Source organism: Theobroma cacao, chromosome 6 (genome assembly GCF_000208745.1).
Source record: "Theobroma cacao cultivar B97-61/B2 chromosome 6, Criollo_cocoa_genome_V2, whole genome shotgun sequence".
Classification (NCBI taxonomy): Eukaryota; Viridiplantae; Streptophyta; class Magnoliopsida; order Malvales; family Malvaceae; genus Theobroma; species Theobroma cacao.
The window spans coordinates 25,769,953-25,785,556 of record NC_030855.1 but is presented as its reverse complement, the minus strand read 5'-3'; the positions used below and the strand labels follow the sequence as shown (position 1 = coordinate 25,785,556).

At 36.4% G+C, this 15,604-nt stretch overlaps 4 protein-coding genes across 6 annotated transcripts; 1 reads left to right on the top strand and 3 right to left on the bottom strand.

The window, feature by feature from the left end:
• LOC18597270 (mannan endo-1,4-beta-mannosidase 6) lies at nucleotides 159–2,893 on the bottom strand. Its single transcript, XM_007026193.2, has 5 exons — nucleotides 2,419–2,893; nucleotides 2,128–2,325; nucleotides 1,855–1,977; nucleotides 1,309–1,520; nucleotides 159–884 (listed from the first exon to the last, which is right to left on the bottom strand). The coding sequence occupies exons 1-5, from the start codon at nucleotides 2,818–2,820 to the stop codon at nucleotides 473–475; spliced, it is 1,347 nt and encodes a 448-aa protein (XP_007026255.2). The 5' UTR covers nucleotides 2,821–2,893; the 3' UTR covers nucleotides 159–472.
• On the bottom strand, nucleotides 3,322–4,180 carry LOC108662613 (BAG family molecular chaperone regulator 5, mitochondrial). The gene has a single exon (XM_018123700.1). The coding sequence runs from the start codon at nucleotides 4,074–4,076 to the stop codon at nucleotides 3,423–3,425; it is 654 nt and encodes a 217-aa protein (XP_017979189.1). The 5' UTR covers nucleotides 4,077–4,180; the 3' UTR covers nucleotides 3,322–3,422.
• On the bottom strand, nucleotides 4,349–8,598 carry LOC18597269 (fumarylacetoacetase). Its single transcript, XM_018123699.1, has 14 exons — nucleotides 8,301–8,598; nucleotides 7,927–8,005; nucleotides 7,654–7,712; nucleotides 7,437–7,561; nucleotides 7,226–7,300; nucleotides 6,977–7,052; nucleotides 6,789–6,888; nucleotides 6,635–6,694; nucleotides 6,142–6,212; nucleotides 5,955–6,017; nucleotides 5,703–5,767; nucleotides 5,397–5,493; nucleotides 4,751–4,876; nucleotides 4,349–4,641 (listed from the first exon to the last, which is right to left on the bottom strand). Exons 1-14 carry the CDS (start codon nucleotides 8,502–8,504, stop codon nucleotides 4,579–4,581), a joined length of 1,263 nt encoding a protein of 420 aa, XP_017979188.1. The 5' UTR covers nucleotides 8,505–8,598; the 3' UTR covers nucleotides 4,349–4,578.
• Nucleotides 10,470–15,602, top strand: LOC18597265 (transcription initiation factor IIF subunit alpha). 3 transcript variants are annotated; one of them, XM_018123365.1, is made up of 10 exons: nucleotides 10,472–10,706; nucleotides 10,787–10,922; nucleotides 11,055–11,213; nucleotides 11,624–11,769; nucleotides 11,912–12,282; nucleotides 12,858–12,970; nucleotides 13,651–13,779; nucleotides 14,045–14,260; nucleotides 14,362–14,613; nucleotides 15,225–15,602. In XM_018123365.1, exons 2-10 carry the CDS (start codon nucleotides 10,833–10,835, stop codon nucleotides 15,315–15,317), a joined length of 1,569 nt encoding a protein of 522 aa, XP_017978854.1. In that variant the 5' UTR covers nucleotides 10,472–10,706; nucleotides 10,787–10,832; the 3' UTR covers nucleotides 15,318–15,602. The 3 variants fall into 3 exon arrangements, with proteins under 3 accessions (XP_017978853.1, XP_017978854.1, XP_007026249.1); XM_018123364.1 differs by having other exon boundaries at nucleotides 10,470–10,922; XM_007026187.2 differs by lacking the exon at nucleotides 11,055–11,213 and having other exon boundaries at nucleotides 10,472–10,922.

Sequence of the window (15,604 nt, the reverse complement as noted above, 5' to 3'; positions counted from 1 at the left end):
AATCTTTTTGCCCCACCACAAGATGCCCTTCAGGCTGGTCATGCTGGCAGCATCATACATGATAATTGTGAATATGCCTGAAAATTAAACAAGGAAGGCTAGCCCAAAAGCTCTTTCACAAAGCAAATAAATCAAATAACAGCAAATTAATCATTAAATTCAGTGTAAATCAGATTCTGTGTGTATTTTAACATTATACATACAAAGAATATGAATTGCAGGGGAAACCATCTGGTTATAGATGCCTGGCAGCTCACTAGCAAACAATGGATTTTCTACATACACAGTTTTTGAAAGAATACAAATGTCTTAATCTAAAATCTGAATAATCACATTTCTTCCATTTTAATCTACCACTTGTTTTTCTTTACAAATTCAAGAATATACAACTATTGAGTATCAACACTATTTTCTCCACAAAACGAGGGAAGGTTATAGGTGTTTTTGTTTCCAACTCTTCAATAAACTGTTGTCAAGGTAATTGACCAGAGCAAGGATCCTTGCTAAGTTTCCTATTCTGACTGCTCTTCGGGAAAATGCTTTGAAGCCTACACGATTGCCTTAGTATCAGTTTATAGGTGGAGGGTTTATCCCATGCTATGAAGGAAAATCTGTCACCATATTCCTCCACTCCTTCAACTAGTAACTGCCAAATTAAGGCCCCTGCCCCAGCTTGCCTCTTCTTTGCCGACTCATAAATTTTATCGTACATGGTCTTTAATAGAATATCCTTGTCAGCTATGCTTTGGTTGTTCACATACACCAAAGAGCCAACTTCTGTGAAGAGAATCGGTTTTTTAAGCACCTGATCCCCATCGCTTATATGAGAATCCACCCACTGGGAAAGATAGCGAGTCTTTTCTTCCAAATCAGCATGTGGTATCCTACAATACATATACAACATACGTTATTAAGGGATAAAGATTGAAATTTAATGAATAGAAGATGAAAATGCTCAATGAAATATGCACTTAGGTGGTCTATGACACCAACTTGATCCATCACCATCTAGGCTGTTACATATGCCTCTGAGATGTAGTAATAGTCCAAATGCTAGAGCCATCTCTGATAGACCTCAACAGACCGGAAAGAATCACATGATATTTTTTCCATAAGTTGAAATTCTATCGCTGTATCAACCAAAGCTCTCTAAAATGCATGGTGATGTATTCCAATTGGTCTAATCAGATCAAATGAGATAAGGGAAAGCAATCACCCTTGGTTATTGTAGCAAACAACATTTTCAGACAATTGGACAAAACATTCATACGACATTATCAAATCATAGCAAAAGTAAAATTTAACAACCAGCTATCAGGGTATGCATGAACTGAAGCAAAGTCAATGTTCTCGATTGCTGAGTTCTGTACAAAGTCTGATCCAAGTGAGGCTGCCCACTCCCCAGGATTTACTTCCGGTCCTTTAGTCGTATTGAGGCCATAAAACCCCTCAAGTCCAACAGTCACTAAATGTTTTTGATCCAGACTCTTGACAAAAGCAGCCATCTCAGTGATCCATGCCTGTGCTCCAAGCTAATAGAATTAATAATATTCTAATAGATCCAGAAAAAATAAACTGAAAGTTCGAGACAAACCCATACACATGAATTTAGAACAAGGAATTCCAAGACTAAATAAAAACTATAGAAACAACAAAAGAGAAGTGCAGAGTATCCACAATAAGCTATATTAGATATCAAGATACTGAACACCACTTTACTTAACATAGGTAGAAAATCATAACAATCTACTGATGCTAGAGATAAAAAAGGAAGAACCCTCTAAACCATTCTTCAGGCAAAAGATTACAAACACATAGTAACACAATAATGGAAATGCGAGTTTTATAGCTCACCTGAAGAATGGGAGCAGAGGAACTGGACTCACACCGGGGCTCATTCATCAGCTCCCAAGCAAATATTGCTGGCTCGTCAGAATACTTCACACCACTCAAGGAGTTCTTTCTAGACAAAATTGCCTGTAAAATGCAAAATGCAAACACATAGTTAACTTGATTGCTACAGCTAAACAAGAAGCATACGTATAGTGAATAAAGCATTTAACTTTGTATATTTATCTTCATAGTAAAGAGCTTTGAAGAATATAACCATGGACCACGGCAGCGTACCTTAACGTAAGCCTTGTAGTAATCTTTAATCATCGGGTGTGAAAAAAATGAATCACTTGAAGAAGAAACATTAATTCCAGCTTCTTGTGCCCATCTCACATACTGAGCCTTCCCACCAAAGTTATTCAAATTATTCACCAAACTAAGAACCAATCTAATCCCATGCTTCCTTGCTTCAACAATCACATAATCCAATCCCTGTCACATTTCATGAAACATGGTAAAAATCAAACAGAATGAGCAAAAGGGTATACATAAATAACAATAAGCAAATGAAATTGGAAGACAAACCCGAAAGACTCTTTCGTTAAAGACACCGGGAGAGATCTGCAAGGCATTAGGTCCATTACCATCGCTGAAGGCCCAAGTTCTACAGACGGTCAACCCCATTTGGGCGCCTCTCTGGAGCATCTTCGACACCCTCGATCTCGACGGACCACCCCACACGCTCTCCTGCATTAGCCAATAGGAGTTCCATCCGTTGACGTAGGCGGCTGACTGATTCTCCGCAGCACCACCACCGTTGACGATAATGAAATGCGTAGAGTTTGCAGACACGAAATCCAACCGAGGTTGCCGTGAGATCGGAAAACTAATGAGATTGGTGTTGCCGAAGTTGAGGTAGAGAAGAATCGAAAGCAAAAGAATGCCGAGTAAAGGATAAAGCTTTTTGTCTCTCCATTCTGCTTCCATTTTCTCTGTATGTCTCTCCCTGGTGGGCGCGCGGTAGGCAGCTGTTATTGTGGCTCATTTTATTTCCTTTTTATTTCTTTTAAATTTTAAATATTTTCTTCGTAATCGCACGTCTGCCGACGATGCGTTATAATCAGTTAGTCTTCCGGTACACGGGAAGATAAGTGAGTCGTCGCCTATCATATGCCACGTAAAACGCCCTGATGCGCCACCTCAGCTCTTTATATTACTAAATAATCAATAGTTTAGTTTTTATCTCATTGTTACATTAAAAGAAATTCTTATTTTTAATTTATATTAAAAATTTTCTTTTTTTTTACACAAACTTTTAATACGTCAAAAAAAATTAATGTTTGAATTATGTGATTATGTGATCACGAAATTGTAATTAAGACATTTTCTTTTTTTGTTATTTAAGCCTAAAAACTTTCATTTTAAAACAATAAAAATTTGATTAACATGATTTTCAGAAAACATTTCTTATTTTGCTATGAGATTAAATATTGCAAAATTTTTGCCTGTACATTAAACGAAGCCTTTGGATTAACGTGGACACATGAATATACAGTAAGGTGCAAAACAGACGATTAAAACCAGTAATACTACTCGCCAAGAAACCTCTGTAAGCATCTAAAGCCCAAATACTCGGCGCAAAACCTCTCCATTTCCGGACCACCTCGCTCTCTGCAGAATCGCTCCTCCATCTCCTCCACCGCTTTATCCCAATCCCTCATCGAAAGTATCCCACGTGGACCCCACGCTCCGAAACATTCGTCATCGCCGTCAAGTTTTGCTTCCGATATCCCATCCACGATCTCCTGCAACTCCACGACCCTACGGCTCACTTTCCTCCTTGCTTCCCTCACCGTCGGATTGATCCCCGGCACCGAGTCGAGCTTCAGTAAGAGACGCATCAAGGTCTCGTTCATCCTCAGCTTCTCCCGGTCGTCGCTCCGGATGGAGTCAACCGTTTCCTGCCGTTGGATTAGTAGTTGGAGACGGTCGGCCTCGGAGTTGACGGCTGCAATTTGCTTGTAAAGGTTGCGGATAACGCGGGCGCGGTAAGCTGATTGGATCTTGGCGGCGGCAATGTCCTGGGGGAGGTGGACGGTGATTGGGACAGGGGTCTCGACGGGGATTTCTTTGGATTCTTGAGGAGGAGGAGGAGGAGAATCGGAGTGGTCACCGTGGAAAGTAAAGGTGACGGTGGTCGACGATGAGTAGCCGAAATGGCTGAATTGGCGAAAGGATTTCATGGTTTGTTTGGCTGAATAACAGACAGAGAAAGTGACAGTGAAGATTGTAGTATGATGGAAGCCTTTATCGTGTGCTGTCAGTTACGGTTATGTTTTCTTGAACGGTCTTAATACGCATATGTGGCGTCATCAGCGAGCCGAGTATCGCCCGTTTAACAAAGGCACCCAGACTTTGCTTTCTGACGAACGGACCACCTTTATTGGGGTTAGCGTTAATAATTCAATTCGATTAATTTAATTTAAATATTAATTTGAAATCAGCCATGGTTTCCTTCTATGTGAATATAGGTAAGAAGGGGGCATGATTTAGAGGAAGAGAGTATCAAGCAATTCCAGCATACCATCAACTGCTACAACTAAGTTAAACATTGTAATCAATAAATAATACAGCAAACACACCATTTTCAGCTCTGAGGATTTCCAGTGAGATTTCTTCAACACCAACAATGGCAACGTGAGTGGCATGTACTCCCTCTTATATCCCCATCGAACAACGGTTTCCTCAGTCGTGTGACGGAAGAACCTTACCGGCACAGGTTCCGAAACCAACGTTGTAACCATCTCCCTATATGGAATTCAAACTTAAACATGATTACTCTAATACTTCAAATGTTTCAAAGGTTCAAATATGTTTGCACCTTGGTTTAGGAACCCAAGTGGAGCAGAGAAAGTACCTTGCAGCAACCGGTGAAGATTACTTCATCCCCATCTTCTAAGAATTTTCGAGGTGTCCCATTTAATGACAATGGTTTCTGTCCATTCCATGTTAGTTCCAGCAGACATCCAAGAGAGTCTGGCTCCTGCTCAAAATACAAGACTCGTTCACAGTTATTGCAGGAAGAACAAAAGAGTTTAAAAATAGATGCAGCAGGACCTGATGACAGTTATATTGTAACTCACATACCTGCAAGCAACATGATCAACACTACAGCAGAAACTCTTGGAATATTCAAGGACAATATATGTTTCACTCGAACAAGGCAGTCTAGTAGCACAACCATTCTAATGCAGAGAAAAAACCGACTAGAATGCCAAATATAAGTCAATGTTTTTGTTCGCCTATTAATTTCCTTCTCTAGTAGTCACAATCTATCGTTAAGAAACAGGCCTAAATGAGCATCTCAAGGCAAACACATAAGTTATATCCAAAGAACGGACTTGGCTGTCTTCTACAGAAAAAATTAAAAGAACACCACAGGGCAAACAAATTTCTAATGCATAAAAAAAAATACATGATTACCTCTGTGTGTCTGTGTGTGAATTGGTAGATATATACAAAGGCAAAAGGATAGAAAGGTGAAAGGTAGGTAATAAACATACAGGCCCACTAATGGTCCCAGTTCCAAGGAGATCGCCTGGCCTCAGGTTGCAACCATTGATTGTATGGTGTGCAAGCTGTTGGGTCACCGTCCAATATCTGTCATAAAATTTCTACAAAAGTCAGGACGCATTTGAAAAGCTGCAAATCAGCATATTAAATAGTATAGAAAGAGATGCAGACATCAAATTTTGCATAGAAAGAGGCAATTGGATTCACTGATTCTTAACATCATTAATGGAAAAGACAATTCTCATCTGAAAGAACTTTCAAAAGAATAAGAGCACCGGTGAAGTGGAACTCCTTACAGGTTCTTGAAATTACTTCTTGTAACCACACTAGAATCCTTTTGTCCGGAAGGTTTAATTTGAACCTAGCAGCAAGAAACTTCTCACTTTGAGAATTTCATAAAAGTTCAAGTATTTGCAGTTCAGCTTAAAAATGTATATTACTACAAAAACATTATGGCAAACTGGAAAATTCCATTAAAACAATATAGAAGAAGATAATTAGAGAATTGAAAAACCAATGAGATATATGCACTAAGTTGCTAGATCTACCTCCAATGTAATATCATAGTTTTTGGAATTCTTCTCTGCCAGATATGGCAATGGATGGGGATCCTGCAATGCACAACAGGCATCTTTAGCTAGTTGCATTAAGTATAATCACCATGAAAGAAAATAGGGAAAAAAGCTAGTAACTCAAATGCCTTTAAGATCTAAGACTACAAATACAGATACCTACCTGCTTAGGAGCCTCACATGCAAAAGGCTCTAGAGCATCTAGTGTCACAATCCAAGGGGATATTGTAGTACCTAAAAGATGAGGAAAAAAAGTAAGTTCCCGCTATAACAGCCTCTGGAGAATCACTAAATAGAACATAGAGCGCCTGCACAGGCATCATTAGCGATACCTATCTAGCCCAATTGGGTCCATGACTTCCCTTGGTTTATCTAATATTTTCTCCCCAAGCTTAAGATGGTTAAGAGATCTCCTAGTGTTTGTTATTTGGACCTCTATCGACATGGACCAGTTTACTCCAAATATGATAGCTTCATTTCCTTATATCAGATTCTATAATTCTTTATTATCTTGTTCATTAATTTTGACCCCCCCTTTCAAAAAAAGCTGTGGTTTTGCCACATATCAGTAACTGCCTAATCAGATATACTCCTTGTAACCTGAACTCTGAAAAAAAAGATGAATAAGAAAAAGGAATAAGTTATGGTTTTCTTACCAAAACTCTTCCCAAGAAAGGGTCCAAGAGGAACATATTCCCATGCCTGAATATCTCTAGCTGTCAAAACCAAATTTGTTTTAAATATAGTAAAGAAAATTTTATTGAAAAAAAGAGGAGGATGTTGAATTGTAGCAACAATAGGTAATCATACCACTCCAGTCATTCATCAAGACAAGTCCAAAGATATGATCTGCTGCCTCATTAACATCTATAGTTTTCCCTAATTCATTTCCTGGACCAACTACAGCAGCCTGCCAGCTTGGTAAGAAACCATATAAGAGAATAATTCATGCTGAGGTACAATGACACAGAAAAATAACAATAACACTAAAGACTGACCATTTCAAGTTCAAAATCTAGCTTCAAAGAAGGTCCAAAATATGGTGGAGAGTCACCAGCTGGATAGCCTTGACCCCTAAAAGAATATGGAATTAAGCCAGTTAGCATCTAAAGCTGAGAGGACAGTTATGCTAGTATCCCAGTCACAAATTTTAAACAATAATTAAACATTTTAACAGAAATTCTGAAGTTCCAAGCAATAATTACCACAATTTTAAGGTATAAGGAATAAGTAATTGAACTTCTCACCTTGGCCTAGTAATGTCAGTTCCAGAGATGACAATAGATGATGCTCGTCCATGATATGCAATAGGAAGATGGAACCTGAAAGTGCACAATGCCCATGATTTATAAAATTTCCAAATGAGAGAAGGTAGGATCTATAAGGTTTGACACACAAACGTTTTCATTCAAATAAGCCATCACTCTTCATTTGTCAAAACTTTCAAAATCAGCATACCAGTTTGGTGGAATTGGGCTTTGAGGTCCACGAAATATGATGCTACAGTTCTTTGCATGATGCATAGATGAAAAGAAGTCTGTGTAGTCTCCAATTTCCACAGGAAGAACCATTTCTGCCTTGCTCTAAAGGTTCACAATAAATCGAAACATTAAGACAACAGAAAATAAACATGTTCACGCAGATTACATATTCAAACTCATGCTTATATTTTTACCATCGGCACAAGTGACTTCTGCCTCAAGTCTGCATTATCACGCAAGGTTGGTTCCGTAGCTGCATGATCCAAATAATCGTCAATTTTCCCCCTTCCCATTCTCAAAAATGAATTTCCATTTCAGCTGAAAACTATATTGGGCATTTGAAGGACCATAACATTGCAATTTCAACAGTATTTCTAATGCTATAACCTTCACCCGCCATTTTTGCCATGTTTAAACAAAAGCAGGGTATTAGAACACAATCAACAACTAGAAGTTACAATAAACACCTGACAATAGCTTTTGAAGTGTAGCACGAGCTTCCTTCCAAGCAGGCCGTCCCAGCGCCAAAAACTTGTTGAGAGTAGCCTGACACCAAAACCAACCAACTTTGCAATCAGTTGACTTAAACAAGTTAAAATTCTTAACTAAAGAGCAACGTCAACAACTCATAATCTTATTCACAACTTGATTCAGTAATCGTAACGCGGATTAGGCAACAAGGAATTTTTGCAATCACCGGATTTCTGGTCGGTTACGATTTAAAAAAGAATCTGTAGTTCTATGATTCCTGTTGCTACTGCCATTTCTAAACTGAGCTACCTAACTACCGAGCGGAAATCAACGACGTCGTATTACATGAAGTAAGCGACGAGGTACGAACCTGAAGGAAGCAATCGGAGCCGGTGAGCATAGGACCGTCGAATAGACCGGCTTTGGCGATCTCGGAGAGGTCTAAGACATAGTCGCCGATTGCCACGCCGAGGCGGACCGGTGCAGCAGGTTCGGGTTTGAACGCTCCGTACGGAAGGTTTTGGATGGGGAAATGGGAGTCGGGGTGGACTTGGATGAACGATTTCAAAGCCATGACTTGGGAAACGGAGTCGCTGAAAGCTTGGGGCGAAGCAGATGCGAGTGAAGCGGAGGTCTTTGCTCACTTATTTGTAGTAGGGAGCTCCCATGATTCTGATTTATCCATGGTCATTTTCTTAATGTTTGCTAATCATATTTTATTAATTTAACACTATTAAATTAAATAAATGGGATTTGGCATGGTAGTTGCCATCACAAGCCTTGTTATGGACGAGCACGAGTCTACCTACCCGCTTTTCCTAATGAAGATTAACCTATATTTGCAAGTACTAAGTTTTTTCTTTAAAAAATTTTTTTTCTTTAAAAAATTAAAAAAAAATAGACTATAGTATAACTTCGATCAAAACAAAAAAATAGACTAAAGATACCATAATTTTAATAATAAATTATTTTTGACGTCATGAGTTATTATATGTGCTAGATTTTTTTTAAACTTAAATAGTAAAAATTATTTGTATTATAATCATTTCTCTAATTAAATTTTTAACTTTTTATTGCATGTAACCATATTTTAAAATTTTAATTTATTTCTAAATATATTCTTAATCATAACAAAACATTAATCGTTATCTTAGTATTTTATGCAAGGGTGAAAGGACATTGATAGATGTGGTGTGTAAAAAATCCATACTAATTATATTATTTATATTAAAATTGTATATAATTAATGATACTAATGAATTTACTAATTATTATTATTATTATTATTATTATTATTATTTTAGTTATAATATTACTCAAAAAATAATTCTTTGGTTTATCTTTGATTTTATGTTTACGTGGGATAATGGCGTGGCCAAATGTATCAACCATGTTAATTGCCCATGACATATGTCATATGGATAAAGAAATGTCAATTGGCTTTGAGTCTAATAAAGATTAATTTATAATTAAAATTAAGGAGTTATTTGGATATAAATAAAAAAATTAAGAGCATGTTTTTAAATAAATAAAAAATTAGGGACTTAACTGAAGAAATGATCATAGTTTAGGGACCTTTTTGCCATTAAATTTTTTTTAATTGATTATTATTTTCTATGTACCAACTTAGAGATGGGATGCTATCTACCAATCTCTTTTCTCCATTTGTCAATAAGTTTGTTCATATTTTCATTTTATCTAATGCATTTGTTTATTTTATAGTGTTTTGATTTTAAATATAAAAATATCTTAATGTACTGTTTAGTTTTTTTACCATGATTGTGTTATAAACTAGCTAATCATGCAAAAAGGAAATGAAATAAAAGTGTTATTATGGATATGATATTGAAGAAAATAATATATCATCCATTTTAAAATTATGTACTAAACCGAAATAGTTGTAGTAATCGAAAAATCATATACCGAATAATTTTGGTTAGTTTAATTCGATTATCAAAAACCGAATTCAAAAAGATGAAGGGAAAAAATGCAAGGATGTAGTATTTTTTATAATATCCCATGTTGAGATTTTCTTTTCTTTTGTTTTTTTAATTGTTGAGATTTTTTATTTTATGTTATTATGGATATGATATCGAATCAAATATTTTATCCTCCATTCAATTTCTAAAAATGTGTGAAGAGCTTGTTCTTTGGTTTTTTGTGGCAATTTTGTTAATAAAATATCAATTATGTTTTCTGTTTATTAAATTAGCACAAGTATTAACTTAGAATGAAGAAAAATTGACATAATATGGGTAATTAAGTGATAACAAGCAACCCTACTTAGATTCTATTGAATATTTTTATAATTCGAATTTTAAAAATATTTAGTATTATATAGTAATATTTATTTATTTAAAATTCGTATATTATATCGAATTTAATTATGTATGATACAACATGATATCAACGAAAAACTATAAAAATTCATATATTATATCGAATATAATTAGATATTGAAAGTGTAATAAGGTTTTAAATTATGAGTTAAATTATCCAAAGTCAAAAGTTCGTTAAATTATAAAACGGGCCATCAAAACTTCACACGTGTCCAACGCGCTTCTCGTGAGGGAAACGCTACTTCGATCCTCGTCCTTCTGTATCTCCCAAATCAAGAACTCCATCGATCGGAGTCTCTCTCGTTTCTTGCCTTACATCGATACAAGAATCGTCGAATTAAATTCTCTATCGAATCCATTTCCTTATGTTCTTTGATTGTTAATCAACTCGGAAAAACGCGCGTATAGTTTTGATTTGTTCATTTTCTTTTTGAAACGTTAGTTTAAAACCCTAGCCTCGTTGTTTTGGTTCGTCTTGGAAGATGTCTTTTGATCTGATGTTGAAGTCGTCATGTAGCGGATGCGGGTCGACCGTCGATCTGTACGGAAGCAACTGCAAGCACATGACCTTGTGCGTGACGTGTGGCAAAACCATGGCAGAGAACCAAGGCAAATGCTTCGAATGTGGCGCCATTGTTACCCGCTTGATTCGTGTTCGTCTTCTTCTCCCGCCTTCGTGTTTCTATTACAGTTTTAGCAGTAATTAAGATTGATTAGCGAATAGAATTTTTGAAATTAGATTAGTAAATATTCAATGTAATTTGTGGATTCTTTCTTTAATTTAGGAATACAACGTTAGACCAAGTCCTAGCACCGACAAGAACTTCTTTATTGGTCGGTTTATGAGTGGGTTGCCCAGTTTTTCAAAGAAGAAAAACGCTGAGAATAAATGGTCTCTGCAAAAAGAAGGACTGCAAGGACGCCAACTTACTGATCCTTTGCGGGTATTTGATTTTATACTTATCAGCTGTTGCTTGCATGTTCCTACCTTTCACTGTAACACGAGATAGCTAAAATTTTCTGGTGAATACTCCAAATTCCAGAAAAAGGGTGAGAACATTGAAAAGTATATCTTTAAAGAAAGTTTTATGGAGTTCTTTCTCTATTTTCAAAGCCAGACCAATATTTTTTCTGTTGGCATGTAATGTTTTTTGCTTGCTGTAGAAGTAGGGGTAAGGAGTAGAGTATAACATCATATTTTTCATTTGCGCAACCACAGTGGATGATTACAGCAATATAATAAGTAAAATCTATATTATTAGGAAGAAAAATTCTCCTTTTCCTTGACTGATATAGTTTATACCCTTCATTCCTTTCATGCTGACCGTCAATATTGTTGATTCATATTGTTTAGGAAAAATATAAGAACAAACCTTGGATGTTGGAGGACGAAACAGGCCAGGCTCAGTATCAGGGCCATCTGGAAGGTTCACAGTCAGCAACTTATTACTTGCTTATGATGCAAGGAAAGGAATTTGTAGCTATTCCGGCTGGTTCTTGGTATGAATGGCATATTTAATTGTTTGTTTTGAGTATTTAAAGCTGTTGCCACCACTGCACTATTATAGGTTATTTGCAGTGGAAATATTGCTACATTTGATACTTGTTAGATGGGATTTTCAATTGTGGCACTCTTTGACAGGTACAATTTCAACAAGGTTGCACAATATAAACAACTTACATTGGAAGAAGCAGAAGAAAAAATGAAGAACAGGAGGAAGACTGCAGATGGATATGAGAGATGGATGATGAAAGCTGCAAACAATGGAGCTGCTGCATTTGGCGAAGTGGAGAAGTTTGATGACAAGGATAACAGTGTGGCTGGTGGTAAGGGGCGTAAAAAACCAACTGGTGATGATGATGAAGGTCATGTATCAGATAGAGGAGAGGAAGATGAAGAAGAGGAGGCAGCTAGAAAGAATAGGCTTGGACTCGACAAAAAAGGTGGTGATGATGATGAAGAAGGTCCAAGGGGAGGTGATCTTGATATGGATGATGATGATATTGAGAAGGGTGAGCATTAGTCATGTTTATGTCTTAGTTGGTGAGGTCTATTTCTTGTTAATTGTCATTTAGATTTATTCACTATTTCATTTAATCCTCCAATCAAACCAGAAGGCCAATGAAGTTAGCAGTGAAATATACCTTAAATATGGTGTGAGAAGACAACTTTCAAAAAAAAAAAAAAATAAAAAAAAAATAAATATATATATATATATATATAGTTATAGTGAGAGATGATATTGACAATTAATTAATTCTCCTGAATGGGGCTTTCCCATTAACTGGACCTTGACTATCCATAATTTTGAATAAATGGTTAAAATGCATTTCTGTACCTTGTAGTTAACCCAGAACTGTGTGGTTTAAGGCTTGGCTGAATGTACTTTATGGATTGGATTCCTCTAATTTTTTTCCCAATATATGTCTAATTGAATAACAGAATTACCTGAAAAGGTATATGCCAATGCTGTTCTTAGTGATGTGCACGTGCATACACATCTAACAATGAAGGTCCCTAGCTTTTCCCTTCTGATAGCAGAATTTGTGATTTCATCCCTGGTTTATTTATGTGCGTTTTCATTTAGGTGATGATTGGGAGCATGAAGAAATATTCACTGATGATGATGAAGCTGTTGGTAATGAACCTGAGGAAAGGGATCTGGCCCCAGAAGTTCCTGCTCCTCCGGAAATTAAGGAGGTCTGTTTTGTATGTTTTATTAAACTTACAAGTTGAGGGTAGCATTGCCTTGCTAGGATCTTGTTTGTCTTGTCAGAATCAGTTTCAAACTTCGTAAATATACCAAGACAATGAAAACCTTTAGCAACTTTGTAGTGGATGGGACATCATTCCACCCAGTTTATAATTTATCTATTCAAAACCTGGCTGCATAGATTTTATTTTGTGACAGTTGGTTAAGAGGAAAGTGAGATTATCATAAAGAAAATCTAGTACTGTGATAAACACAAGTTCTTGAGACCATCTTATAAACGTCCAAAAGAGGCTCCCCCCTTTGGTATCAGAAGAATCTATTGAAAGAATGCCAATGAACGTAAATTTTTTCAGTTTCAAGAAGCGATATAATGCAAGATTATCTATGCTTGAGAGTTATCTTGTCTTTGGTGATAGACTGCTTTACTACCACAACTTTGCTGCACATATGCATCATTTGGATTTTCACTGAACACCTGATTCAGAGTAAAGCTATGCTAGTAAATGCTTGCATTTTGTGTGTGCGCGTTTCTTTTTTTCATGAAAACAGTTATCTACTTCTGTTGCTAGGATGATATTTCTTTTAGTATCATTTTACAAAGCATCATAATGACTGGAATTTTGGGTCTCCTTTATAGCAATAGTAGATAATTTTTTTTTTCTTCTAGGACGAAGATGAGGAGGATGAAGAGCAGGAAGGAGGACTGAGTAAGTCTGGAAAAGAGTTGAAGAAGTTACTAGGGAAAGCTGGTGGGCTTAATGATTCAGATGCAGATGATGATGATGACGATGACGATGTAAGTTTTTAAGATACCTATTGGTTGATTGTAAAACTTTATTAGCTAACAAAAGCTGATAAGAATAATGTAGCTTTCTTTTATTTCATTCTTGTTGACCATTTTCTGTATAGTTATAGTGCATATGTTATCTCTTCTTTAATAAGAGAGATCTAACTGATCAGATGCCTGATTTTACGTGAAATTTTTTATGAGAATTGCTGTCTATTCCAATTATGCTTATGCCAAGAGGGTTTTTCTTTTTTCTTCTTTTTTTCTTCTCCAGGACGATGATATGAGCTTTAATCCTGCTCCAGCCTCTAAACAGAAGGATGCACCTAAAGAAGAACCTGCTGATAACAGTCCAATGAAACCAGCATCTTCAGCTTCTGCTCGGGGAACTTCAACTGCATCTAAGTCAGCAAAGGGAAAGAGAAAAGCAAATGGTGATGATACAAAAGCATCTAATGGTACCCCTCTGAAGAAGGTTAAATCAGAAACTGTATGTTACTAAAGCTCATAAACTTGCATCTTTGCAACTGTAGATATGTTAAGAAGAAATTTGTTTTACGTTGTAACTTAATTTGTACTTTTGAGGGACAGGATTCAAAATCTTCTGTGAAAGAGGAAAGCGCATCTGCTTCCAAAGGCAGTGTGCCTCCCAAAGGCACACCATCATCTGCAAAAGCTGGATCAACATCATCGGCTGTTACATCATCATCTGCAAAAGCAGGATCAGCATCAACTGCTGGACCTGTAACTGAAGAAGAAATTAGGGCCGTTTTATTGCAAAAGGCACCTGTAACGACCTCAGATCTTGTTGCTAAATTTAAAGCTAGGCTAAAATCTCCGGAGGTATGATTTGTTTTCCACAATCCAACCTTCTTTTTTTGCTTTTTTGGTGCTTGAAAGTGACTTATTCGTTTTATTGGTTTAATATTTATGGTGATGTGTTTGCTGAAATCTATAATCACTTGATCCTTTATGTCCATAGATTCAGCATTGATAGTAACGTGCAATGTGTAAATAGTTGTTATATTGTTATTAGATTCTTTTTAATTTCAGAGTGTCCACATCTGTCTTTAAGATAGAAAATCTCCTTTCCATCTTAGAAGAATAAACCGCATCCTTCTTTAAGATAGAAAATCTGCTTTCCATCTTAGAAGAATAAACATTTCTGTATAATAGGTTTGTGCTTGCATATTAGTAACTGCAGTAGGATGTACTAGACCAAAAAGGCAAGATAGGCCCTTCAACTTTACTCGAGAGATAAAATAGAAAAATGAAAAATTTTACTCAAGATATTTTCAGTTTGTTTATGCATTTGTTTCAGTCTCACTTTTGTTTTTCTTTTCAATGGATGATACATTCTTCTTACTCTCTATTAATTTTTTTTTAAAGAAGAAATTGTTCTCAATAATATTGACGTATTACTCTCTCAAAGTTGATAAATTTCTTTGGTGCAGGACAAGAAGGCTTTCGCAGATATTCTTAGGCGAATTTCTAAGATACAAAAGACGAATGGACCTAATAACTACGTCGTCTTGAGAGATAAGTAATGGTTGGATCTCCATGTTTTAACCTTGTGCCATAATCAATTCCTTATGCTCTGTTCTCAAGAGAGAGGGGAAAGAAATGGTGGGGCTGGCATTTTCTGGAAATTGATTTGGCCAGGGATGATCCCTGTTTCAGCAAAAAGGCTAGAAAGAAGGGTTGGTAAGGGGAGATTTGGTCTATCCTTTTAAGCAAGCAGGCTTTCTGTTTTCTTGTGAATTTTTAGACGGGTACCTGAACATTGTATACCAACATGTATTTTCCAGAATTTACAGTTTCACATTTTGCCATT